This window comes from Pygocentrus nattereri, chromosome 2 (genome assembly GCF_015220715.1).
Source record: "Pygocentrus nattereri isolate fPygNat1 chromosome 2, fPygNat1.pri, whole genome shotgun sequence".
NCBI classification, from domain to species: domain Eukaryota; kingdom Metazoa; phylum Chordata; class Actinopteri; order Characiformes; family Serrasalmidae; genus Pygocentrus; species Pygocentrus nattereri.
The window spans coordinates 11,801,117-11,828,137 of record NC_051212.1 but is presented as its reverse complement, the minus strand read 5'-3'; the positions used below and the strand labels follow the sequence as shown (position 1 = coordinate 11,828,137).

Here is a 27,021-nt window from a genome sequence, read left to right as displayed (position 1 = left end):
CATACACACTAGTGAATACACACAATAGGGGGTTAGGTGTCTTGCTCAAGGACACCTCAGTTATGGACTGTCGGCACTGGGGATCGAACCGGCAACCTTCTGGTCACAGGGCCAGTTCCCTAACCTCCAGCCCACGACTGCCCTTTCTGACTTTTTGTTTTATATTTTCTACATTTTTTATGTATTTTATTCTTAATATTTCATTTTTATACCTACCAGACTGGAGTCATTTTTATTGTTGAGCTTAATTTTATTTGATGTGTAACTTACACCGTATTAACTCGGCCACATTGTAAATGAGGGTCACCCTCAATGTTCTCCGAGATTAAATAAGGATTGAGTGATTAATTAGTGGAACTATAACTTGACAATTTTAGTTTTAAAGTTCCCTTTTAGGACTTTGAGCATTACTGCTGTTTATTTGAGTTTAATAAATAGACTAAATAAAAAGTGACAGTCATATCAGTCAGTAAAGCAGTCAAATTATGGTAATCTCCTTGAAATTCAAATATATTAAATTCCACCCATTTTTTAGCTCCTCAGTATTGGTATTGAGGAAAACATTAATAACGGTCAGGCCCTGTTAGTTGAGCTGCAGCAGTCTCAACACTTATCTCTGCAATGAAAAACCAAGCAAAGAAATAATCAAATAAAATAAATAAAATATCTCTGTAATCCCTGGTGTGTTTTCATATTCCGTGCCTGGCTGATCGGGCCTATCTGCACTTAATCTCTTTATGTGCTTTATCCACTCACTGAGGAGGATGATGATGCAGAGCAGGATGGCGATGATGGCGCCCGTGCCCAGGCCAGCGGCCATGATGCGCTCCTGGTCCGTGCAGTCTCCGTTCTGGTCGCACTGACAAACTTTCAGGTGCAGGTAGGACGTGTTGGACATGGCCAGATTGCCTGAATCCGTGATGATGATGGGGATCCTGTAGATTCCTCGCTCCAGAAAGCCGATCCTCAGGCTCAGCTGAGCATAATCGCCTGAAAGAGAGGGTCATGGGAGTTCTCGTTCATTTTGACCAGGTCAAACGCATTTTATCTACAAGCTGTACTGGGATTAAAGGAGAATTCCACCAAGTTTTCAAATTTCCTGCAAGCTTGAATGGTTGACATCACTCAAAGTGGTTTGAGGTGAAATGTTTAATTTTTGTAAAATGTACTGAGAACTGTTCAATGTGTTGATAGAAAAACATACTTCGTAAAAATCCATCCAAGGCAGGGCGTAGTAAGGCAAAATAGTCCCTAAAGAAAACTTTTTAACATACAAAAACTCTTGTCATCCAAAGACACTTGACATTTTGGATAGTAAATAAAATGGCTGTATTTGTGCTGTAGACATTGTGACCCCTTGTTCCTATCAGCACCACTGTAAAGACATCTGACTGTAAGGTTCTCTACAATGCACCATTTCATATCCAAACACACTGACTGACTTTGTTTACAAATAAATTATGTAAGAGTTTAGAGAAAATGGTGGAGTTCTTCTTTTTTTTGATAAAAACTTGACACCACAATACTTTCCACAGTATTTATGTTTTCTGAGGTTTGTAAGCGACTTGTGTTAGTTGAAATACACCAGTGAAACAGCAGTGGCATATTTAAAACACTATGAAGAATCCAGAACATTTAGCATGAAATCAACAGCATATCAGCTTTCCCTTCATTGAAGGAATGTTCATGTTTACATACTAGATCACCAGTCAAAAGCTTGAACCCTTCATGAACCCATCCCATCTCAGAACATACTATGCAAGGTTAAGGACCAATCACAGCCAGTGGGAGGCCTCAGAATGAATGAAGCAGTGATTATAACCAACAACCAGGGCGAGGTCTCAGAGTGAATGATGTGATGATTAGGACCAGTCAGAGTGAGGTGGAGGTCTCAGAGTGAATGACGTGATGATTAGGACCAGTCAGAGTGAGGGGGAGGTCTCAGAGTGAATGACGTGATGATTAGGACCAGTCACAGTGAGGGGGAGGTCTTAGCACAAATGACGTGATGATTAAGACCAGTCACAGTGAGGGGGAGGTCTCAGAATGAATGACGTGATGATTAGGACCAGTCACAGTGAGGGGGAGGTCTTAGAACAAATGACGTGATGATTAGGACCAATGACAGTGAGGGGGAGGTCTCAGAATGAATGATGTGATGATTAAGACCAGTCACAGTAAGGGGGAGGTCTCAGGGTGAATGATGTGATGATTAAGACCAGTCACAGTGAGGAGGAGGTCTCATAGTAAATGACGTGATGATTAGGACCAGTCACAGTGAGGGGAAGGTCTCAGAGTAAATGACGTGATGATTAGGACCAATCACAGTGAGGGGGAGGTCTTAGAACAAATGACGTGATGATTAGGACCAATAACAGTAAGAGGGAGGTCTCAGGGTGAATGACGTGATGATTAGGACCAATCACAGTGAGGGGGAGGTCTCAGAATGAATGATGTGATGATTAAGACCAGTCACAGTGAGGGGGAGGTCTCAGAATGCATGACGTGATGATTAGGACCAGTCACAGTGAGGGGAAGGTCTCAGAGTAAATGACGTAATGATTAGGACCAATCACAGTGAGGAGGAGGTCTCAGAATGAATGATGTGATGATTAAGACCAATCACAGTGAGGGGGAGGTCTTCAAATGAATGATGCGATGATTAGGATCAATTACAGTCAGGGGGGAGGTCTTAGAACAAATGAAGCGATGATCATGACCAATCACAGTCAGGGTGGAGGTCTAAGAACAGAGGTCTTAGAACGAATGAAGCGATGATCATGACCAATCACAGTCAGGGCGGAGGTCTAAGAACAGAGGTCTTAGAACGAATGAAGCGATGATCATGACCAATCACAGTCAGGGCAGAGGTCTTAGAACGAATGAAGCGATGATCATGACCAATCACAGTCAGGGCAGAGGTCTTAGAACGAATGAAGCGATGATCATGACCAATCACAGTCAGGGCAGATGTCTTAGAACGAATGAAGCGATGATCATGACCAATCACAGTCAGGGCAGAGGTCTTAGAATGAATGAATCGATGATCATGACCAATCACAGTCAGTGGGGAGGTCTTAGAACGAATGAAGCGATGATCATGACCAATCACAGTGAGGGCAGAGGTCTTAGAACGAATGAAGCGATGATCATGACCAATCACAGTCAGGGCAGAGGTCTTAGAACGAATGAAGCGATGATCATGACCAATCACAGTCAGGGCAGAGGTCTTAGAACGAATGAAGCGATGATCATGACCAATCACAGTCAGGGCAGAGGTCTTAGAACGAATGAAGCGATGATCATGACCAATCACAGTCAGGGCAGAGGTCTTAGAACGAATGAAGCGATGATCATGACCAATCACAGTCAGGGCAGAGGTCTTAGAACGAATGAAGCGATGATCATGACCAATCACAGTCAGGGCAGAGGTCTTAGAACGAATGAAGCGATGATCATGACCAATCACAGTCAGGGCAGAGGTCTTAGAACGAATGAAGCGATGATCATGACCAATCACAGTCAGGGGGGAGGTCTTAGAACGAATGAAGCGATGATCATGACCAATCACAGTCAGGGGGGAGGTCTTAGAACGAATGAAGCGATGATCATGACCAATCACAGTCAGGGGGGAGGTCTTAGAACGAATGAAGCGATGATCATGACCAATCACAGTCAGGGGGGAGGTCTTAGAACGAATGAAGCGATGATCATGACCAATCACAGTCAGGGGGGAGGTCTTAGAACGAATGAAGCGATGATCATGACCAATCACAGTCAGGGGGGAGGTCTTAGAACGAATGAAGCGATGATCATGACCAATCACAGTCAGGGGGGAGGTCTTAGAACGAATGAAGCGATGATCATGACCAATCACAGTCAGGGGGGAGGTCTTAGAATGAATGACGCAATGATTACGACAAATCCCAGTCAGAAGGAGGTCTCTGAACAAATGATGCCGTGATTAGGGCCAGCACAGTCAGGTGGACATGCTTTCATTTGGAGTACACTGCCAGCTAAGCCCTTTAGCTCCAAATGTCTGTAATCTTACTAAAACATTTATTCATTCAGGTGTGTCCAAACGTTTAACTGCATGTCATGGTTAACTGTATGTAATGTATGATATTCATTGTCTAAGTAAAGATGTTAATTAGTGAGAGTTGAGGGCTATGAATTCAAACAGAAAGAAAAACTGCAGGCCTTGCCTTCCAAAAGCAACTTAAGAAGGCTGCACTTCTGTTTGTGAAGCTGGTCCCAGTCTGAGAGGGACAGATGGCCAGAGTGGAGAGAAAGGCCCCGAGACAGACGCTTCCAGCCATGGATGAAAACAGACTGGACAAATATGAATTCGGAAGCTGTTCAAAGTGCACCAAAGCACTTTTTCTTCTTTCATTATGAATGTTTGTGTCCTTACAATGCAACACACACAGACACTCATTCTCACACACACACACACACACACACACACACACACACACACACACACACACACACACACACACACACACACACACTCTCTCTTAGATAGTACAGTAACATTTCCTTAAACTCCGTCTCTCTGTACAGTGCCTAAAAACACGGGCTGCGATTTCTCGGTCATTAATATTATCGACCCGTGACATTTTCCCCTCTCTGACAGATTTTCACCTGAGGCTCTTCTACAGCGGCGCTAAGCTCGAGCGCAGTCAGGATTTAGATTTGCAGCTTATTAATCCGCTGAATATCTCTCAATAATGCAGCTTAGGGATAAAACAGCTTCTCCTCTAATCCTTCTGCCACTGATCCTATTATACATGTATTCCTGCACATTCCTGCTCCTCTGTGCTGGAACGTCAAGCACTAAACCATGACACATGTCTGAGCATCTCCTCTGTCTAATTACAGTAATCAATTACACTATCAGACATCAGGTATTAGTGAAGAATGAATCTGTGATGTTGCGCTGTCATCAGCTGATAGACGCTGCTCTTTCTACCCATCTGTCTATCCAACCATCTCTACATTTATTTATTTATTCATTCCTCTGTCTTTCTATCTGTCAACCGATTTGTCTATCTGTCTCTTTAGCCATCCATTCACCTGTCCACCATTATCTATCTATCTATCTATCTATCTATCTATCTATCTATCTATCTATCTATGTGTATGTCGTTGCTGTCGGATCAAAAGCCTGTATCTCCAATTATAAATATATATAATGTATGTGTGTGTGTGTGTATGTGTGTGTGTGTGTGTGTGTGTGTGTGTGTGTGTGTGTGTATGCATCCATCTTTCTATCCGTCTATTTAGCGTGAAAGTTTCTGTATTAAGCCTAGTGTCATATTATGCATATGAATCACAGGAATGCCCACAGAGTTAATGTAGCAGAGCTACATTAGAAAGACCACTCTTCACAGTGAAGCTCCGCTGTAGTTAATTAAGAAATCAGACTGAAATGGAAAACGGCTCATATTACTGCTGAGAGTTAATAACTGTGTGCGTGTGTGTGTGTGTGTGTGTGTCTCCTCTGACCATTAAGGCGTGTGAGGGTCCAGTTCCTCCGGACATCAGGTGGCCGTTGGGGGAGCTCAAAGATGAAGGGTCCAGCATTGGGGTTCACGTCTCCGTCCAGAGCGGTGATGTTGATGGCGTTGGGGTCTGGTTTCTCACATACTTCGGCCTCCTGAGGGAAGACCTGAGGGGCGTTATCATTAATGTCCCCCAGCAGGATCTGTAGGGTACCGGTTCCACTAGCTGGAGGGATGCCTGCACACACACACACACACACACACACACACAGAAACAAATTAACAGGCAGAACAAGGGTGTAATTCTTGGGTGTTTTTCGCTGTATAAAGTACTGGAACTGGAAGACTGGAACTGAGCTTTTCTATTAGGCATTGTTTTATGACAGGATCTAATGGCACTTGATGGTCTTCGACTCTGTGTTTGACAGCACTTACAGTGAAAGCCAAGAACAATGTAGTGTCAATGGCTATAATAATAATATAACAATAAGTGCCCTACAATGCAAACTGGACAAGTCTACTACTTGGTTAAGGGGACATAAGCTAGTTAGGAAGCAGACGCCAGCAGCAGTTATCGTAGCCTTCACAGAATTAGTGTTTTGGTCATTTAAGGCAGGTGGAAAATGGTGGTCAATTCTGCTGGCACTGCTTTGAGTCTTGTTTTGGAATAAGCAGTGGAGAAACACCCTTTAACCCCACAATGACTTGACTTCATTAAGATTCTTTAGGAAATCTCTCAATTCAATTATTTTGATGGGATTCAGAGGCAAAGCACTGATCATGAAGCACCAAAAGCTGTGGGTGCTTATGGCAGCCCTTTGTACAGAATGAGTGAGCGAGATCTGGTGGTGTGCAAAAGTTTGCACACCCCTGCTTACATGACATGTATTTATCTTTCTAATTGACAATAAGAACTTTTCCTCTGCAGAGAACAAACTGTACATTTTAATGCACAATTACTGTTTACTTGCTGAATTGAACATAATGGGAAACCAATAATACATGTGGCCTCTGCAAAAGTTATGGCATGTTATTCTCAGCATTTCATGGCATGTTAAACTCAGCAAATGTGCCAAAATATTGACAATTGACCTGCAGAGGATGTGTTAACTTTGTTTCCCTCAGGAAATCAACGAACCACATAATTTGTCTAGGGTTGTCAAAACTTTTGCACCCGGCTGTTCGAGCCAGGTCCATCAGGAGCTTTGCTTTTAAAATTGAACTGAAAGCCCAAATGTGACGATAGTGGAACAGACAATAAGCACAATATAAACAAGCAATTTCTGGATTTGAAAACAGCTTTTGACTTATTTTCTCCAAACAAATGAACAAATCAGTACTTTCAGATCAATGTATCATGACACACTGATGCCTTTCTACTCCCCAAATACACATCTACACTCATCAGATGTCAAAAATGAGGGTGGCAGGTTAACAGCTCTGCATTCGGAACAGCCTGTACAACCAAGCTGGTTTAGAAGCGCTGCTCTTTCTCAATGGCTGCAGTTTCATTTATCCACAAACACAATTCCATGAACTCATTCATTCTCTCTCTGTCTCTCTCTCTCCCTCTCTGAAATCAGCACTGTCCCGCCGCAGCGAACCCGCCAGCAGCTGCCATGCGGCATCACTATCATCCACCACTTCCCACATTAGACTGGGCATCGTCAGGCCGCTCTCTGTAAACATACAGTGAGTATCTTCCCGAGTGGCTGTGATAGGTGCTGAATACTAAAGACTGCTGGCTGGCACGTACACACAGCCGCCTCTGCCTGAGAACACACGGCCAAAGAGGCTTTCGCTATTCACGCCTCTCTCAAACCCGCACGGCTCAGCCAACAGTGCACCATCGCTAACCGCAAATCTCTTTACTGAGAGAGCTTTTATGATGACTGGGCTCCCAACACTGTCCACGGTCTCTTTCGGTTCATTTAACACTGAATACTCCATTGTTTTTCAATCTGATCTCTATCCAGTGCATCTGTAGCATATGGTCCATTACCACAAAGACTAATTCCAACATTTTTCCCTGTATTTAGAACAAAAAAGTCGGTGTGCAGTTGGCGAACTGTGATCAGTGACCATTTATAAGCAACATCTACTTCTGTAAAGATTTTCAGGGCTTCTTGATTTTGGACATTAACATATTTGTAAAAATGATTATAATAATAATCCATTCAGATACCTCGCACTGCATTTGAACAGCGATTCTGCTCCAGAAAAGAAGAGCTTTTGCCAACTTAGTGGTAAAGCAGACAGAACAGCCTGGAAACAGAGGCTAGTGGTGTTGACAGCAGTGAAATAGGGAATAACTTGCATGCAGGGATGTGCAAAGTAGAGCAAATACCATTTTGAGATTTTACTGCTACAAATCGCAATATATGAATTAAAAAAAAGAAAAAAAAAGAAAGAAATAATACAGGCGTTGGTGAACCCCTGATATGGCACAATGGGATAATTACAGCAAAATGTAGCCACTGTAACTGCTTTACTGGAGCCCTTACTCATGCAAATGTTATACCCATGAGTCATTATTAGCTATGCTTACATAACAGTATACTTCAACTACGAGCCTACACTACAGCAAATTTACATAATTCTCCATTTACCCCAGATGTAGTCAATGAGCCGAGATATGTTTAGCATCCAAATTCTGCTATTTTAGTTTTAAGCTGGAGCCTCGAGGCTAACATTGCTAACAAGCACACGAAGTCGGTAGTCACCCAAAATGAGTTGACCCACTCAAACTGCAACCAGGTCATCATTAAATGTAAGTTGCACAGACTTGTTGATGTGGTTTAGAGCACAACATGACTTGCAATAAGTGTTGCGTTTGGCTGTGCAGTTAAGTTTTCTCCATTTTTATAGTTTATACTAAGTCATATTGTGCTCTAAACCGCATCAACACGTCTGAGTGATCCTAATGAAGAGCTGGTCTCGGATTGAGCAGGTTGAGCGACCTTCTGGGGACGTATTTATGGACAAGATTTGGGTGACTATAGATTTCTAGTGTTTGTTAGCAACATTAGCAATAAACTAATAAGACTAATAAGTCTTAGCTGAACGACGACAACTGGGGTCAGGGGACAACTGTGCACATTTGATTTCTATGCCTAACTATGAATTTAAGCTGTAAGTCCGTAAAACCTTCTGTAAGTCTACTTTTTGTGTGTGAAAGTTGTATATAAACTTCATATGAACACTGTTATTGTTATTATGTAATGGTTCTAGTTTCATATAATATAATCACATATTTCAACCAATATTACATGCAGATTATTCTGTTACATTCATTTTATTGTGCAATAATAATCAGCAGCACTACTCTGAACATGGGCTACACGAAAGCCATTGGATCAGTGATATTTAATTATTTTTATTTTAAACCTTAAGGGTAAAATGATCTGTTAGAACATACGTTTACACACACACACACACACACACACACACACACACACAGTATTGTTAATTAATTTGTATTGATTTTCCTTATCAATATATACATTTAAAATGAACTAAATAAGAATCAACAGATGGAGACACCCTACCAGCTTTATTGGACCAATTAGATTGCTTGGTATCCTGATTTTATACCCCTGAGTCATTATTACGTTACATAATATTATAAACTGGATAAAGTTAGTTCCGGTCTTAAAATCCGATTGGTCAAAGCCATTGCAAAATCCACATTATACCACTGCTATGACCGCCTCACAACAACTGAAGTGTGTATTACTGCACCACGGCAAGAAAAAAGTCTTGTACTGTTAATGGAATAATCTTTCACTCTCATGCTGCTCACATGGACCACCGAGTATACTGATGAAGTAAGAACCCGTATTTTTGTTTAAACTGAGGAGCTGATGGCTTATGTTCTTAACTAGAACTAGGCTGGTCAGCTAGCTAAGAGGCTAAAAGAGCCAACAGCCTAAACAATGTCATCATTAATCTCACAGACTTGAAGGAAAGCACTTACACTATGATTAACTGTAAAATTAGAAATGTTACTTGAATGGATTACATGCTTTGAATGTCCATTTTTCGGTGAGAAATAGCATCAAACCCAGGCCGAATCCCAAATAGTGTACTAGCTATAAAAGTGTAGAATTCTTAGCCTCTACAGGAAAAAAGCGCATCGCTTTTTGAGTCCCAAATGACTATTTCTTAGTTGTATTTTGCACCGTTGGGGTGCAGGATCCAGTATTTAAATTCATATGCAGTGCACTATGTAGGGAGCAGGGAGCCATTTGAGATTCAGCCCCAGCAAAAAAAGAGGTCGCCACTGGATTGGTGTTAAATAAGACTCGCAGTGGTCACTTGCTGACCAACTAGTACTTACAAAGCAGAAGTTTTTGTATTAAACATTGCTGTGTTATCATACGTTCATTGTTATACGATGAAAAGTTATTAAAAAATCATGAAATGACTGCAATACACAGCGATGGACAACAGAACAAGGGTGACTGGTAATGACAAGTGTACTCTAAAGGAACAACATTTCTTGGTGGAATACTTATGTCAATTATTATTAATAATAACTTAAATTGTGTATTTTATCATATTGTATGTTGGCTGCCGTTTTATAAAAGCAATACGTCACTTGAGGCTGTGCATTACTGTGATTTTATCACAGGGAAAGGACATTTTTGGCATTTAAGGTCATTTTCAAATTGGCGGCTCCATTATTATTTCAGCAAAGTGTAACTGAAGGCTGGCCTATATGACTTTGTCCATTATTCTATACATATGTTGGATTGCATAAATGGCTTAATGCATCAAAATACAGATGCCTTGCCTAGAACAGACATACAGGTCAGGTTAGAAGGCCCATTTGCATATATCAGGGTAGTGAAACTACTGCGATAACTATTAATAAATTATATATACTGTCCAGCTCTGTTTGCTTACACAAAGCACACCTTATTTGGAGGACAGAAGGTTGATGTCCCGCTAGCCTGACAGTGCCTGCATTCATGTTTCCAAAAAGTTAACAAACCCAGAGGGCTCTGCTAGCACTTTCACCTTGGCTGGGGTGTCTTTGTCTGATGCTAAATGTGGACACACGCCCACACCTCCACCGCGAGAAGCCAGATAACATAGCTGATCTAGGAGGTGGCTGCCAGAGTGGCGGGCAGCCATACAGACTTGGATAATTCTGAAACACTGCCCTTGTTTTCCACCAGGATTTTAGCAAGGCTAAATATTTCACCTGAGTGCAAACATGCAGCATCAGACACACTCCGACAAGGTGACTTCAGCTTTCAGCTCAGGCTGGTAGAACCTCTAGATCAGGGGTATTTCATTAAAATTCAATAAGGTCCAGTTAGAGGAAACTTCCTCAAGCAAAGGTCAAGAAGATCATAATGTCTCACTTACATTACGATTCAGTGCCATAGACTGTAAACTGAAGTAGCCTAGTGGTTATAAGCAGGTATATCAACATCTTATGCAGTCAACAACTCAAAGTCAAATCAAATAAAGTACAATTCAGTCGTATTTCAACAACATTTGTCAGTTTCTGTTTTTCCATCACGCCATGTTAAATAACTTCCCCTGACTTTCTTCTCCGACACCTCGTCCCTCCGCTGTGTGTGCGTCACTCACTCACTGAGTCTCAGTGCTCATCGTAATGCACAGATCTGACTGGATGAGTAGCGTCATGTGTGATATCGACATCGCATGCGATTGGTCTGTGAGTCCCATTTGAGTCTCGGCCCAATTCATTTAGTGTGAATTATAATAGAACCAACCCGTCGAAATTAAATAGTTCTCCATAGTTTATCGGTTATAGGTCCAGGTCCACATAGCACAGCGCCTGGGTCCGGACTCTGACCGGGGTCCGCCTATTAGTGACCTCTGCTCTAAAACATCCATCATTGGTACGTTGTCACCTCCACAGGATGTACACAAGCTTCACGCTTGAGTGAACGTACAAACGGGCTGATGCACTGTTACTCTTAAAAATGCAAGACCAGCATTCAAACAGTCCCTTGAGTTAAAAACACGTCACTTCCATGTCCTCAAGCAGCTCAAGTGAAAGAAATAATTATTACCATCTTAAAAAAAATAATTACACCTATTTATCCATACAGAGCTCAGCGCTTCATCTCTTCTAGGTTTACTTTTTACATCACTTTAACACACAAGCTGCGAGCTCTCATACCACGAAGAAAGGACCAGCAGAATGTTTGAGAAGTAAATCTTTCAAAACACTTTTTTCCTTTGCCTAAAAGTTACTGTTAACTGTTACGGAGATACAAGTGTGCTCCTGTGACAGCAACAATACAATTGCCCCAAAAGTATTTGGACACGTTAATCATTTAATCATCGGTAAACCTAATGAAGTTCCTCAGGGAACTTTATAACATTATTAACAACATGATATTTTTCCATCACTTGTGCGGAGATAGCATGAAGAACTGGAAACTTCAGAGTCTGGGGCTGTTTTCTTTCAATCAGCGCCTTTACATGCACTTAATAATCCGATAAGCAGACTTTGTCAGTAATCCGATCAACAGGTTTACATGCACTTAAGAAGAAGACATGGCGTAAACGTAACGTGAGCCTGAAAATATGAACATACATCATCTGGAAGGTGAAGAATATTTAAACCCATCATTCTGTTAAGCATGCAGTTGATTTCAGTGTCGCTTCCACAGTGTTTTGCTGCGTCTCGTGGTAACGCTGCTTGGGTATTTTCAGTACCGCCGTCTGTTTTCACACCGAGAAACCCGACAGAAATCAGAGTAAGAGTTTACATGCACTGAGGAATCGAATTACTGAGGTAAGGTTTATCAGTTTATAGTTAATCTCTATCACATTTAGTAATTGGATTTCTAGAACTTATTCTGATCTGAGAAATCGGATGTTGAGTATGCCGTTTACATGACCACTTAAATAATCAGATAGCTGCAGAAATCTGATTATGTTTGGATTATGGAGCGCATATAAACATACTCACTGACGCTGGTGAGCTTGTGTTCATCGATGGAATCATGAACTCAGAAACATATAAATATATTTTGGACACAAACCTACAGAAACTGCTCATATGATGCTGATCTAAAATTTTTAAAAGAATACTAAAAATAAAACAAGTAATGAAATGATTTTTTTTTTTTCAAAATAAATGTGTTTTCTTACATTTTCTACATTTTTTTTCTAACATGATGAACTTTTTTACATATGGCACAAATATTTTCTGGGGCCACTATATGTAATACCACACAGTTAACACATCCTCCTGAAATGGACTCTTGAATACAGAAAATTCCTTCAGATGATGCGGAATTGGTGCTTGGTCAACTCACCGCTGTCAGTAGCGAGGAAGGTGGCATTGTACATGTTATTCTGAACGTATGGAGACTCGCGGTCCAGAACGACGATGGTCGTGATGCGTCCGTTGTTGGGCTCAATCCTCAGCCAGTCAGCTGGGTCTGAGAGTTTGGAGTATCTGAAAGAAGAGAATGTTAAGGGATGCTGTTAATATGTAAGGACATTCAAGCTTTCTGTGTATCCAGGCTTGGAGATGTATACATAATTTATGTTGATGATTACCAAAGGGCATTTCAAAGGAACACTGTATCCTACTGCTGCAAAAAGTGTCTCCTCACAACTGAAACGAAGGTCTCCATGACCACCCTGAGACTGGACTGAGTTGGGCCGGACTGAGTTTTATATTAGTCCTAGAACTAAGCCATATACAGAAGGCAAAAAGGTGAAATTTACACAAGACCACTGGTTTCAAAACGCATTTCATCATATTTTTCATCACTTTCATATTTTATAAGCTACATTCAGAAGGTGGGTGTCGTATGAGGCTGTAACTGTCTTCTCTCCAGTCAAACAGATGGGCGATGTAATTTTAAACCCTTATAATAAAAGAAGCTGAATTCACCTTTTGCTTTTTTCTACTGAAAGTCGACACATTTTTTCACAAATCTGGGCTATAAACTACAAACAGATGGCGTCTCTTCAGTGATCTGCTCTGTAAAAATGATTGTAATAAAATAATACAAAAAGCATCTGAGACTTTTGGCTTTCAGCAGTAAATTGCAAGCATAGAGCAACATGTGTAGATCATAAAACACATTTTCTGTTCATTTCAGGGAAGCTTTTACAATAAATAAATGAACTAAATTAAAATGTGCGTTTATTTCCTGCAGTTACTGAATCATTTGTCTTATGATTTGGTCACGTAAATTCCCTGGTCAATAAGAGGTTAAATGTAGTTCATCATCCAAGATGTTTGAGTCTACTGTGGCTAATAAGTAATGGAAGCATATAACTCTGTGGTAGTGGATAACAGACAAAATTCCATGTTGATGATTTAAGCTAAGTTTACAAATGAAGTTTTCTGCCAAACTTCACAGGAAAAGGAAAAACACTTCACTTACAATGGAAATTGATATAAATTTAAGACAAAGTCACTCAGTGTGGTTTAATGTGAAATGGTCAGTTGTTGAGACTCTTAATAACTCAGGGTGATGATAGGAACCAGGGTAAGCCGTATTTTTCAGTTTTTACATAATTTGAAAATGCCTGTTGGCCTTTACATTGTGTGTGAATTTCATGATGAATGGATAAAAAAATGGCCCAAATTTACTTGGAAAAAGTCTGGTTCCATTGACTTATATTAAAAGTAAAGAAGGTTTTTTCCTTCTCCTGTAAAGATGCCATTTTAGAGATACAAGGTTTTGTTCTGATAACAGTGAAATATTTTACTTGACCAGTGAAACTACACATCTTCTGAGTTTTATATGCAATGATGATAATTGTAAAATAGTGGTAAATCTGAAAAAAATATGTTTTGTACTATTTTGCTTTTCACCAGCCTGCATGTTCCCCTTTGGCATTAACAGATGTTTTATGTCAGAATCTGAACTCAGACCTATCCTAAAACAATGTCTCAGCCATCAGGCAATGAATTCAGAATTCCTGTAATAACTTTCTGCAAGGGAGCTTCCAGAGGCTTTACACTTCTCAAACGTCTGGTTCACCACCACTTTGCATAATTCTAACCCAGTAAGTTTCCTGAATGAAGCATTTTATATCAAACCACTCTGTATGTCTTTGTTTACATTGTACCAATTTGATTATAGAGATATCTTGAAAAACAGTAGAATTGTGATTTAATTTAACGCTGCAGATTTCCTTTTTCTTCCAAGGACAAGTGGCTTAAATCTACAAGTACTAAACAAACAGCCAGCGCACAGTGAGCAGTGAATCAGAAGCTGGGTGCTTCTTGACAAAGCTGTACCTGATGGTCTGCTGCATGAAGCGGTCGGGGTCCTGGGCCGTGAAAGTGGTCAGCACAGACTCGGCTGGCATCCCCTCGTCAAGTTTGATGAGCTTGGGGTTGGGATCAAAGTAGGGGCTTTCGTTGACGTCGATGACTCTGATAGAGACGGTGGCTGTTGACTGGCGGGGCAGGTGGATCCCTCGCTCCAACGCAATCTCGTTCATCGCCACCACCGTTAACACAAACGTCCGGCTGGTCTCAAAGTCCACGGGCTGTAAGGCGACATCAGTACTCAAGAGTCAGAAACTATACAGCAGCCTTGTTATATCCCTGCTAATAAAGATTTAATATCATTAACACCTTTCAGTATTTTTTCCAGTAGCTGAAGCATTTCTGGAACAAACTTAAAAATGTATATTTATTTGCTGATTTTAACGTATTGCATAAAATAAAACATGAAATATGAAACTAGCCATAGCTTATTATATATATATATATATATATGGCATATGTTTATGTTCATTCCAGAAAATAAACAGTAGTTAAGCATTAAAATGTGCAGAAGTGAACAAAATGTAAAAATGTTGCATGTGACTGCAGAAAATCAGATGTTTGGCAATAATTGTTTAGAAATCTGATGATGGCAAAACTACAGGTCTACAGGTCTCAGTCAATATCTAAGCCACTCTTCTATGTAGTTGTGTTTGAGTGAAACCAAGGATATCAGATTAACGGCATACATGCACTGAGTCATGAATTATGGAGCTAAAGTGTCTTTATCGGGTTTCTTGCAATCAAACCAAAATTAGAAACGGTGCCATTGTTATTGTCATTATTAAGGCCGGCTTTACCTGGTAAATCTTTTATGCAACTCTGGTTTTGTGAGACATACATGAGACTAAACTGCACACTAAATTACACATATTGTAAATCGCCCTGCAACTCATTTGAAAACCAGCCCCGACAGTTCCAAGTGTCTCAGCGTCATGGAACAAGTTGCATCATGTGATCACACCAAATGATGTACTTTAAAATGATTGTTTTCACCGGATCAGTGCTCAAGAACATGAAACAGAAGATGGTTTATTGCCACCCTTCCCCGCCCGCTCCTTGACTCACTCTAGATTAGCAGTTTTTCATTGTGTCTGTTTTCTGAGCCATAACAAAAAACAAGTTACTCAACAGTAACATTTCTGCAACCGGCTGCGTTCACAGCTGCTTGTGCAGCATTTATTCTTCTTTAGCCTGCTGTTATCTTGATTTATGTGGCTTCTCCTCTTTTCATGTCTCCTTATTTTACAGAGAACTCAGATTCATTTGGGATTCAAAGGATGAAAATGATCACAAAGGAGGAGAGTGAGGCACAGCCCACAAGGAGCTTGCTGTGGTTCTAGGATGGAATGAGAAAAGAATTTCTGGCATAATCTCCCTAAGACTAATGCGATTCCAGAAAAACACCTAATAAGATTCATTTAAGCTCATGGTTATGGCCGACAGGCTTGTAGTGGGACACAAGACAACTCGTATGCATCAAACATGACCTTGAGGAGCAGATCAGCTGGACGAATTTCTGTATGAGGGACATTCATTTCGACAGAAATCCGATTCAGCCTCCACTAAACATGCCCACTGCAAGGATTTCTGATGGAAGCATCATGGCCACGCAGGAGCCAGAAGCAGAGAGAAGGAGTGTGTAAGTGGCTCCCAGTGGATTCTGGGTAATTCTGCTTACCTTGACTACGGTCACCTGGCCCTCGTTAGTGGTGGGGTCAGTGGGGACGGAGAAGCGGCCTGTGGGGTCGCCGCCGGTGATCTTGTACACTGCCTTCCAGGCTGGAGTGCTGGGCTGGTCTTTGTCCGTCACCGTCAGGTTGGCCACGATGACGTTCACTCGGTTCTCTGGAACCTCACCATAGAACTGTGTGAGGGACAAAGTCACACGGCGTAAATATACGCAGAATATAGCAGAACGATGGCAGTATGTTTGTTTTGTAGGGATGCACCAACATGGGGTTTGTGTAGTGGTGGCGATGTTTTCCACATACATATCAACTGAAGCCCATACATAAACAGTCATATCCAGATGGTCGAGATTTTGTGATTAGATCCATTTGACTTAATATAATAGAATGACTAATAACATTTGTGTGGGTTTACAAATGCAGTGCAATGAATAAAGTGCAAATATTTTAGCACAATATATAGTAAACAGTAAGCACAGTATGTAGTAGGTACAGTAAGTAGTCAATAATAAGTAAAAATATTCAATACAATAAATATATAATCAAATATTGGTTTAGAAATATTGCTCAAATGTAAAAATTGTCTGACACCAATCGTTTTGAAACAGTTTTCTACTGAAACCAGATGACTCAGAAATCATCATAGCGATGTTTAGCCTTCAAAAAGCCAATACTGTAACTAGAAACATTGACTGTATCCTGGATTGTTCAAATCAATTCAAATCACAATTATTATCTCAACATTTATTGTCATATTACATTTACATAGGTGCGAAGGTGAGTGAAAATCTTGTGTGTGTGTGTGTGTGTGTGTGTGTCCTTGTATTTTTTAAAATAATCCTGAATTGCAGTAAAATTGCGGAATATAACTTTGTCGAAACTTGAGGTTTCACTGTGGACTGAACAGCTTCGTAAAGAATCACAATTTCAGCTGATTACTGGGAGGATTTAGTAAAACTAGTTAATAAAATGCCATGTCCGCAACCTTTGTTGACATCTATTCCTTTTCACTTCGGCCAGATTGAACATTGAGGCTTCTGTCTTGAAAGCACCAACTGGATGCTGCTAATGTAAATGTGAAGAATGTACAGCATCTCATTAATACAGTGATAAATTCATTTCAAGTTACATTCAAAATATACCGACCAATTCTGTAATTCAGTTTCTTCCCCGTTTTTAGAATATTTGGGTAACACTTTATTTCCATGGTCCTTTGTAGATGATTAATAAACTCTTAATAGATAATCAGTAACACATCAACAACATGTCAGTGAAGTAGCAGCAGTGAAAGACTGAAGTAAATATCTTGTAGGTGTTCTGTTACATTACTTCCATTAAGTAGATGTGCTGTTAATATGTTACTTCCATCACACAAAACCTAAGCTTACCAACTTCTCCAAAACCTAACCCTAATCCTGACCCTAACCTTAACCCCAACCCAAAACCTAATCCTAACACTAACCGAAAGCTCAACCCAAAATCTGACCTTACAAACCTCACCCAGAACCTAAACCTAATCCTGACCCTAATCCTGACCCCAACCTTAACCTCAACCCAAAACCTTTGACATGCTACTGAGAGTCCGTTGAGTGTTTCATCCAATAAGAACCACTCAAAATAAAGTGTCACCAATATTTGTGTTTACGTAATCTTCCATTGTTCTAGTGGAGATGATGCACACATTTGAATCCAGTGCATTTCAGTCTACTTTCCAGACTTATATATAACCCGCATTCACACACAGCCGCAGACTAACAGACTCTGTAACGAGAACTCCACAGAGCCGTCAGACACCATTATACTGATGATGAACCCTGGCATTGCTGAGATTTCTCCAGCACGTAATAACATATTTCCCACCACCTTAGGTGTGCTGCATGAATGAGAATATAATCTACATAATTAAGCATGATGATGTTATCACGGTGAAATGTTGCCTCCGAATGTTATCGTATGTGAAGCACTCCGAAGTAATCGAATCAGACACGTCTGGGAAATACATGGTTTGTGTTACACTCAGAGAGAGATTGATGGAAGAGAAGTCGCCTTGGCAGTTTATTCTGGCACGAGCGGCAGGGAGGGGCTGCAAAAGGTCCGCAATATCTCCTGTGGTTAAACAAAACTCAAAGGTAGTGTTTTTGAAGTCCTCATTAATATCTAAAGAGCAGGCTGTCGAGCGTGACTAGATTTTTCTTCAAATATTCCCGGCTGTCGCGAAGGCTTTTCGGAAATAATGAGAAATGTCCTTCAAACACACTTTACCAATTCCATTAAACACCACTGTGCTTTCCCTCAGTCGTTTCCTATGACAAGTGACAGAAATCACAGACTAACTAGATATTGGGCGGAATGGCTTGCTAATATCTTACCTGTCAGGGCGGAGAAAAGCAAGAGGGAGGGAGGTAGAGAGAGAGAGAGAGAGAGAGAGAGAGAGAGAGAGGGTAAGTGAATAGCAGGCCATTCTAAAGTATGTCAATTATTAGAGCCACGTTAACACTGTTTGAACACTTACACATGCTAATATCAACACTCAGACATCTATATCATAAGATCAGGTGGTCCAAGTTCTCAGTCACTGGTGAATCTTAATCCTTAGAAATCCATCGTTGTTATTATTGTTCGATTTACATTACAAATTCTACATTATATTTCAACATAACTGCATATTTTCATATAGAATTTGCAGAAATCTGTCATATTTAAGTTTGTTCACTCTAGAGGATGTGTTAACTCCAAGACTTGGCCCTGTCTTAATCTTAAAATTAAATATATAAAGGTACAAATATAAAGTGGACAAAGTGTGAATTAGCTGTCTTGTAACTTAGTAGCTTCCGGCTGATGACAGAAAGAGCTCAAGCTCTAATAAACAAACCTTACTCACTGCTTCCGTCTAAAGGTGTTCTTAACCCTTGTGTGGTTTTGGGGTCTGGGGGACACATTTTCAGTGTTTATCAAAAGAAAAAATTATGCAATTTATTATTATTTCAACCTCAGATTTCTTGTCTCGTTTTCTGTGAAGAACTTCTAAAATAACACATTTTCAGTGTCTTCACTCGGTTCTCCTCCCACATCGCCTGCTGTTAGTGTGTGTATGTCTGTGTGTCTGTGTTTGTATGTGTGTGTGTGTGTGAGAGAGGGTGGACAACATGGACAGGCTGCTGACTGGCTACAGCTGCTAAAGGAGAACACTACACTGGCTACTTCTGATATTTTAAACATCTACATTTTTATGGCTGTGTTGATTTAAAAAATCAATAATGTGGTGGGTCCACCAGACCACTGAGTAACAAACACACCAACACAACCACAGAAGGGTTAAGAAACATCAAATAAACAAACACGTCCACTGTTACTCCCTAAAGATGTTATTAACTCTACGCATGACCCGAAGACACAAACACAATAAAGGGGGTCAAAATGACCCGTATTGGAATCAATAGCAATAAACCTTGAGAAATGTTTATGTAGGTTTAAGCGAACTGTCATGACAAGTTTATGTAGGTGTCATGTAGCCTTATGAATGCTGCCCTGCAGTAAAGTATTGCCATATTCTTAAAACCATACCATAATAAATACCATGGTAACTCAGAATTCCATGCATAGGGGTCTTTTTGGCCCCCTTTACGAAGAGTTTGGGTAGTGATACAAAAATGTGACTTGTTCCAAAGCCTAAATTCAAGAAATATGGAAATGATGCTTGTAAGACTAATAAACTGCTTCTAAAAATGAGTCTTTATTGCTAAAATAATCCAGGAATTATACCCTATTGGGTCAATCTGACCCCCTTCATACATTCTAGGGTTAATAAACATTAAATAAACAAACATTGCAACCCAGCGCCCTCTAAGGGTATCAGAGGACCATTTATAGGTTAGAACTTCTGCTGTTTTTGCAGGATCTGTGATGTGACTCAATCGTGCTTTCTGCTCTGTTATTTGAATGCATTTGCCATAATTGGATGAAAATGCACCCAACAGATTCTGTTTGTTACGGCGTAAACACAACAGTGAAAGCCAACAACTGTGGAAAATAACTGCTTAAATAATCGTGATCAGATTAAATCATTGTGATCGGGCGATTAGGCACTAATTAAGAAAGGCCTACTAAGGGTCAAACGAAACAACAAACTGAGGACAGTCTGACTCACAGTATCAGCGGTGAACTCCGGCGGGTTGTCGTTGACGTCCTCCACCCTGATGACCGCTGTGGCTGTGTTAGAAAGTCCGTACATTGGGTTTCCCTCCATGTCAGTGGCCTGGATGATCAGGGTGTACTGAGGAACTTTCTGAAAGCAGAACAGTCAGACAGAACTTGAATCAGGAACTGCAATTTCTTAAGCTTATTTGAGACCACAGGCAAACAATTAAAGTCTTTAAACATTAAAAAGAGCCGCCGGCAAAACCAGGCCTGGTTCCTTCACCACACTGTAAAAATGGCTTGTCAGTTGAAGCCAACAAAATAACTTCAAGCAATTGGTTTTATTCAACTCAAATACATTCATTGAATGAAATAAACCAATATTTTAGAAGCAAATAAAAACAGACATCACTTTACACCCAAATCTCTTCTGCTATCTTCCACTATCTACAGCATACTGTAACCTGAGAATAGCTCCGTCACTTCACATTGTAGTTACTGAATAATAAGCCTTAGGATGTAATAAGTCAGGGACTATAAGGGGTTAAATGAGAGCAACAGAGGTTAATCATTTCCCTCCAATTAATTTAAATGTCTGAGATGTGATCACTGAAGCGTTTTCAGTGGATCTAACATTTTTTTTGTTTGGGTCGGTTTGGCTGATTTTAAAACGCCGACTGCAGAGTGGCACCGTTTCAGTGAGTCACGAGAGATAAAATAATTATGTGTGTCGACATCAAATGGAATTTTTCACCGCCTTTATGCCCCTCATTAATATTCCTCTCAAACAGAGACTCAACAAGTATAATATCTCATTTGTTTCTTTATAAGTCAAGGTGATGAGGGCCAGCCGGTGCTGCAGGACAAAGTCCAACATTTTCATTAGGAACCGCGGGCTGGATGATATGGATCAGCATGCGCTGTGAGCTGTTTGTTTGTGCATGCTGTGATAGGTGTGATGTATATTAGCTCACCAGCCGTCTGCACTGTGTGTGTAATGCGTGTCGAGGCCTCTGCGTGTCAGCCTAAAGTTTGGAAAAAATAGTTTGAATGACCTCTCTCAACAACGAGGCATTTCTGTCCACAGAACTGCTGCTCACTGGATGTTTTTTCTTTATTGCGTTATTCTGAGTAAACTCTAAAGACTAGAGACTGTTGTTTGTGAAAATCCCAGCAGATCAGCAGTTATCAATATACTCAGACTAGCCCATCTGGCACCAACAGGCTAAATCATGCTGCAGACAAAATCACTGAGATCACATTTTTCCCCAATGTTTTCACTATTGGCTGATTAGATAGATAACTGTAGGAATAAGTAGGTGTACAGGTGTTCATAGTGCTTGTCCAGTATGTGTGTGTGTGTGTGTGTGTGTGTGAGTACATAGAGCCTCCCAGCAAATGTGTAGCTGTTTGCTGAGGCTCTAGGCTGAATAATTGTGAGGTGTTAAGTCATGAACAGCATTTTATCAGGCATTAGTCAGCGTGTCATTAAAATCCCCATTAGGCCCTGAACAGCCAACCAGGCAGAGCAAACCTGATGCGTGTTACTCAATACAAAACACTGCAGAGGACAGTTTAGGGTCTGATCCAGCTCCTGCACACCTGATCCAGCTAATGAAGGCTGATAATGAATTGGGAAGCTGAATCAGGTGTGCTGGAGCAGAGCAAACACTAAAATGACACTGAGCGTGTTTACACGCACTTAATGATCCAATCATTATTGGATTTCGGCCTTTATCTGATTATTCACAGATCAGATTAAAGCCTAGAAATCTGAGTATGAAATCAGACTGAGAGAGCTGGATTTTAGCGCATGTAAACCCTTCCTCTGATTTCTTTCAGCTTTCTCAGTTTGCACATGTGCGAAAACAGCAAGTGGCTTTTAACACAAAAACCCATGTGATGGCAACAAAATGTTTTCGGTGCGAAGGTGAAACCAGGTACAGGTTTGATAAAATGAAGCATCTGAATATTCATTGTTTTCTAGATGATGTATATTCATATTTTCTGTTCATACAAAAAAAGCTGCAACATGACATTTTACATTAGGTTTACATCTTATTTTGTGAGTTTATTGGCTGGTTGCAAAGCAGGAATCTGAAAACTGCCTGACCTATGTAGACCTGGGGTTTTCCCATTAACTGACACCCAATTGCAAGCAAACGCACTGAACGGATCTTGATAAAATCTAATTTTATGCAGTTTTCAGATTCTCAGTGCACTCTCACTCTCCAGAGTTTCAATAAAAAAAACACTGCTTTAATACTATATCTTCGTATGAATGCTGTCAGAAATAAATCTTGAAATGGTCTAATTTGCTGAATTTTCCCCTTAGACACATCTTAGATACCCTCCTACATATAACCATGAACATTTACAGAACCTTTTGAGTTGTTAAGTAATCTCAAATAGACTTGTTTATATGATTTCTGACACGATACGACAACTGTTTTCTATAGAAATGTCATGTAGCTAAAAAATAGTTGTGGCAGCCATGCAGTTTGAATCTAGAAGTCTCAATTTTATCTGTTTGATCTGCGTAATGATTTAGTCACACGGTTTGCATGATGGTAAATGGAGGCTACAAGCTTCCACTACTTGGTAGCTACATTAGCCTTATAGCTTCAGAGCAAAAGTAAAGTCTTCAATTACCAAACGTGCCTTGGCTAAATAACTACATTCACTTACTGAAATACAGATCAAATCTGAATATGTCGTCCTGTCCCAAATCCATCTGCCTTTTCAACATTTTAAGACCTGCATTTTACAGACATAGAAGTGTCTGCAAATTTTAGTGTAGCGCTGTCACCACGTTAATAACATAAAGCTAGACAGGAACACATGCATCAGCGCGAAGGCTGAATAAATAACCTTGTGTTTACCTCTCGGTCCAGTCCTGCTGCCACCGTGATGATGCTGCCGGTGCGGTTGTTGATGGTGAACATGTTGGCGCTGGGGCTTTCGGGATTCTGAGAGAGGATCTTGTAGCGCAGCTGACCATTATGAGTGCGAGGGTCATCCTTGTCCTCGGCTGTTACGGTCATTACTGACGTACCTGAAGAGAAAAGGCCGACAAGTACAGGTCCTCAAGAGTCAGTGATGGGGAGCTAGACAGATACAGTTCTATGCAAAAGACTGGACACCCCAATTAAATATTTTGCTGATTTTTGAAGTGAAAAGGCCTTTCTGGACTCAACAGGACTGGTCAGACAGGTCTAGAATTGTCGCTGGGAACTGTCTGCTGATATATATATATATATATATATATATATATATATATATATATATATATATATATACACATGAGATATTTTCTGACTCTCCAAACTTTATATTAAAACTTAACCTAACTATGGGCTCCTTTAAGCAGCTGGCTGAGGAACAGAAAATGAAGCAAACTGATGTCTAGAAATCAGGAGAAGGCAGTGCAAATATAGCAAACTCTATCTAGGTTAATAAACATATTACTGTTTGTTCTCTCTTGAAAAAAATACAGTTTTTGTGTTTCTGTAGAGACACTTTTATATATACAGGGTACATGATGCCTCAGCTGGAACGTACCTGGCCTGGAGCCCTCTGGAACACTTCCATTCCAAATCTGATGGACAAATTCAGGTCGGTTGTCATTCATATCAATGACATTGATCACAAGGTCAATGGGGTTTTCCACCTGATTGCCATTCAGGTCCACTGCGTGTGCCCTGAGCTGCAGAGGAACAAAAACATCAGATTTCAGGACACACATCATCAAGTTACACACATACACCAATAATTTTAGTACTCCCACACTCAAAAAAAAAAAACCCAAATAACACAGTGATAAAGAGGCCTTAACAATGAAGACAGGATAGCCAGAGCTGTTCTCAAGCAAGCTAACCATTTAACGCATAATCAGGAAATCAAAGCACTTATAACCACCCCATCTGACAAACACACAACACACACACACTGCTTCTTAAGCACAAGGACATAATTTCCAACCTGATTAAGCTCAGTGGGCAAGTACTTGTTTCTGAAGTTTTCCTCTGAAGAGCGTGAAGGGCATAGTCAGTTCAGTGTGCAGTTGTGATTACCCTTATTTGAGCTGGATTATTTTAACCAAAGGATGCTGTATAATGTAATTTATAAGTATTTTGAATGTCCGTTCCATACTGAATAAAGTATTTGTATATCTCTCAATTATCACTGACAGCCTACACTGAAAGGGCACAGAAAGAGGAGTTATGCAGCCATCACACTCAATAACAATAACAACACGGAGAATGGCTGCATCCATTAGAAGGTTTTGTTATTATATCACCGTAAAGTTAATTTGAAGTTGCGCTGACTACTACAGCTACAACTCAAGTCAATCATAGAAGGTCATACATTTTGCAATGATCACTGTTAGACAAAACACAGGCATAACAGAATCAGATGGGATTAAAAATGAAGAGTACACCAGTAATCATCTCTTAAGGTAAAAAATAAATAAAAATTAACTCTCTCTGAAGGAGCACTGGCCTGGAAAAACAGCTTCTGCCTCCAAAAACATTTTTCTCCTGTATCAATTATGGCAGTATTTCCCAAACCAGTCCTCACGGTCCTCAGCCAGTTCATGATTTTGCTTTAACCTCTAAGTACACCTATATGAGGTGTTCTGTACATGAAAAATACTGGACATTGAGATTCGTCCACAATTCTCATCCCAAACATTTCTATTGGTTATGCAAGCTGACATAGAGCGAAAACGTAGGCCTGTCTGGTGGGACCAGAGGGCTCAGCATTACAGCCTACAGCAAGGGCTCAGACATCCACCCACCCCTACCCCCAAACACACTACACTCAGTGGAAATACCTCACGCTCTTTATTCTCTGATTAGAGGTCTGGAGGCCATAGTGTCACCAGACCACAAAAGTGTGGGTGGTCTTAATCCTTAAAGCTACCAACCCGTGATCAGTTCAATTTAGCCTTTATTATTGTCTCTCCAGAAGAAAACTCATTTGCAAGGAGTCAATCTTCCATTCCATAGTATAAATCAGTAAAAACACACATTAAATACAACACAAGACAAATACAAAACAAGCCAGGGGAAGTCCAACTAGGTACAAACAGGAGATATAAAATTCACTTGTCCCTCTTATTCACTATTGTAACTGCATTAAAGATAAAATACTTTTTAAATTTGTTAAAAGATGGTTGGATTTACTGCTTCTCACCATTCAAACTATTCCATAACACATTCAGTGATGTTGAGGTCTGGGCTCTGGGGTGGTCAGTCTGTTGTTCTGAGCTAACCAGCATCTTTTTAATTTGATTTGCAAAACTTATTTTGCCATTTTTTTTTTTTTCTCAGTGAGGCTTCTTGACAGCTATGCATCCTTTCAGACCCACAGTGCTGAGCTGTCTTCTCACAGGGGAAGGATGGACAGAAACACCTGTGGATTTTTCAGATTTGAAGCAAGAGTGGAGCGTTTTTTTCTCTTTGTACTGGACCAGCTTGTGCTAAATTGCCATTCCGACTGTAATTCCAATGAATAAAAGGTGGACTCGGACATTTGAGCAGTACAGTAACGTCCCCTAATAGTTAATAACCCAACGACAGCATCTCAATACTTGTGCATTTAGGGGTTAAACAATATAAAAGGGCATGATAGGTTATGTGTGAGTGTGGGTGTGGGTTGCGAATTTAAATGTTCCAGCTATCTGAGCACTGAGAGAACTTGCTGACAGTAATGCTTGAAGCTGCAGTTTCTGAGTGTGAAATTGTTGCAGTAAATTTTTAGATATGGCTGGGTCGATGTGCTCTGCTGTTTGGGCTTCGTTTCAGGGTGAGTGCCCAACAGAGTGAATCTGAATCATTTTACTGTCTAAAGTCTAGGAGAATCATGCAGTGCAAAACTTACACTCGACAAATATGTCTTATCTGAAATATGGGTAGATGTAGGCATCAGGCCAAACACAACTCTTAAGATAAACCAGAATGCATCTCACAGTTCCCGGTTATCTTCTGGCACGCAAACATACAAAACATATGCCTTCTATGCTCTCATTAGGGAGACAATGTAAATATCTGAAATTAAAAATACCCCCAAGTGCAAAACGCATTTAATCATTACAGTGCCGCTCTGCCTTTGTGTGAGGTGAGTCACTGAAAAGACCAGAGAACTGAGGCGCCAAATGGCCAGTGTGAATTTGTGAAAAGCTTTCTTATTAAGCTACTGGCAAGAGTTCAGGGACATCCTGGTACTTTTCAATCAAGGAGAGCTCCATTCAACATTTCCGCATGGTTAAGCTAAACAAAGTCATTCAGAGTGGTTCGATAGTAAATGCTCCGTTCTTGCTGAGTCTGATTTGTGCACAGTGGTGGTGACTGGAACCAGACGTCTGAAGAGTTTGATGCCTCTAAAGCTA

General features: G+C 40.4%; 1 protein-coding gene across 1 annotated transcript in view; it reads right to left on the bottom strand.

Annotated features, from left to right (window-relative positions):
• The window catches only part of LOC108412305 (cadherin-2-like), a 170,888-nt gene that overhangs the window by 20,277 nt on the left and 123,590 nt on the right, over window positions 1-27,021 (bottom strand). The window contains exons 6-13 of the mRNA XM_037530869.1: window positions 24,189-24,333; window positions 23,510-23,682; window positions 20,638-20,775; window positions 16,481-16,666; window positions 14,767-15,020; window positions 12,818-12,960; window positions 5,512-5,745; window positions 757-990 (exon numbers count right to left, since the gene is read on the bottom strand). Coding sequence (XP_037386766.1) covers window positions 757-990; window positions 5,512-5,745; window positions 12,818-12,960; window positions 14,767-15,020; window positions 16,481-16,666; window positions 20,638-20,775; window positions 23,510-23,682; window positions 24,189-24,333 — 1,507 coding nt within the window. The remainder of the gene's footprint in view (window positions 1-756; window positions 991-5,511; window positions 5,746-12,817; window positions 12,961-14,766; window positions 15,021-16,480; window positions 16,667-20,637; window positions 20,776-23,509; window positions 23,683-24,188; window positions 24,334-27,021) is intronic.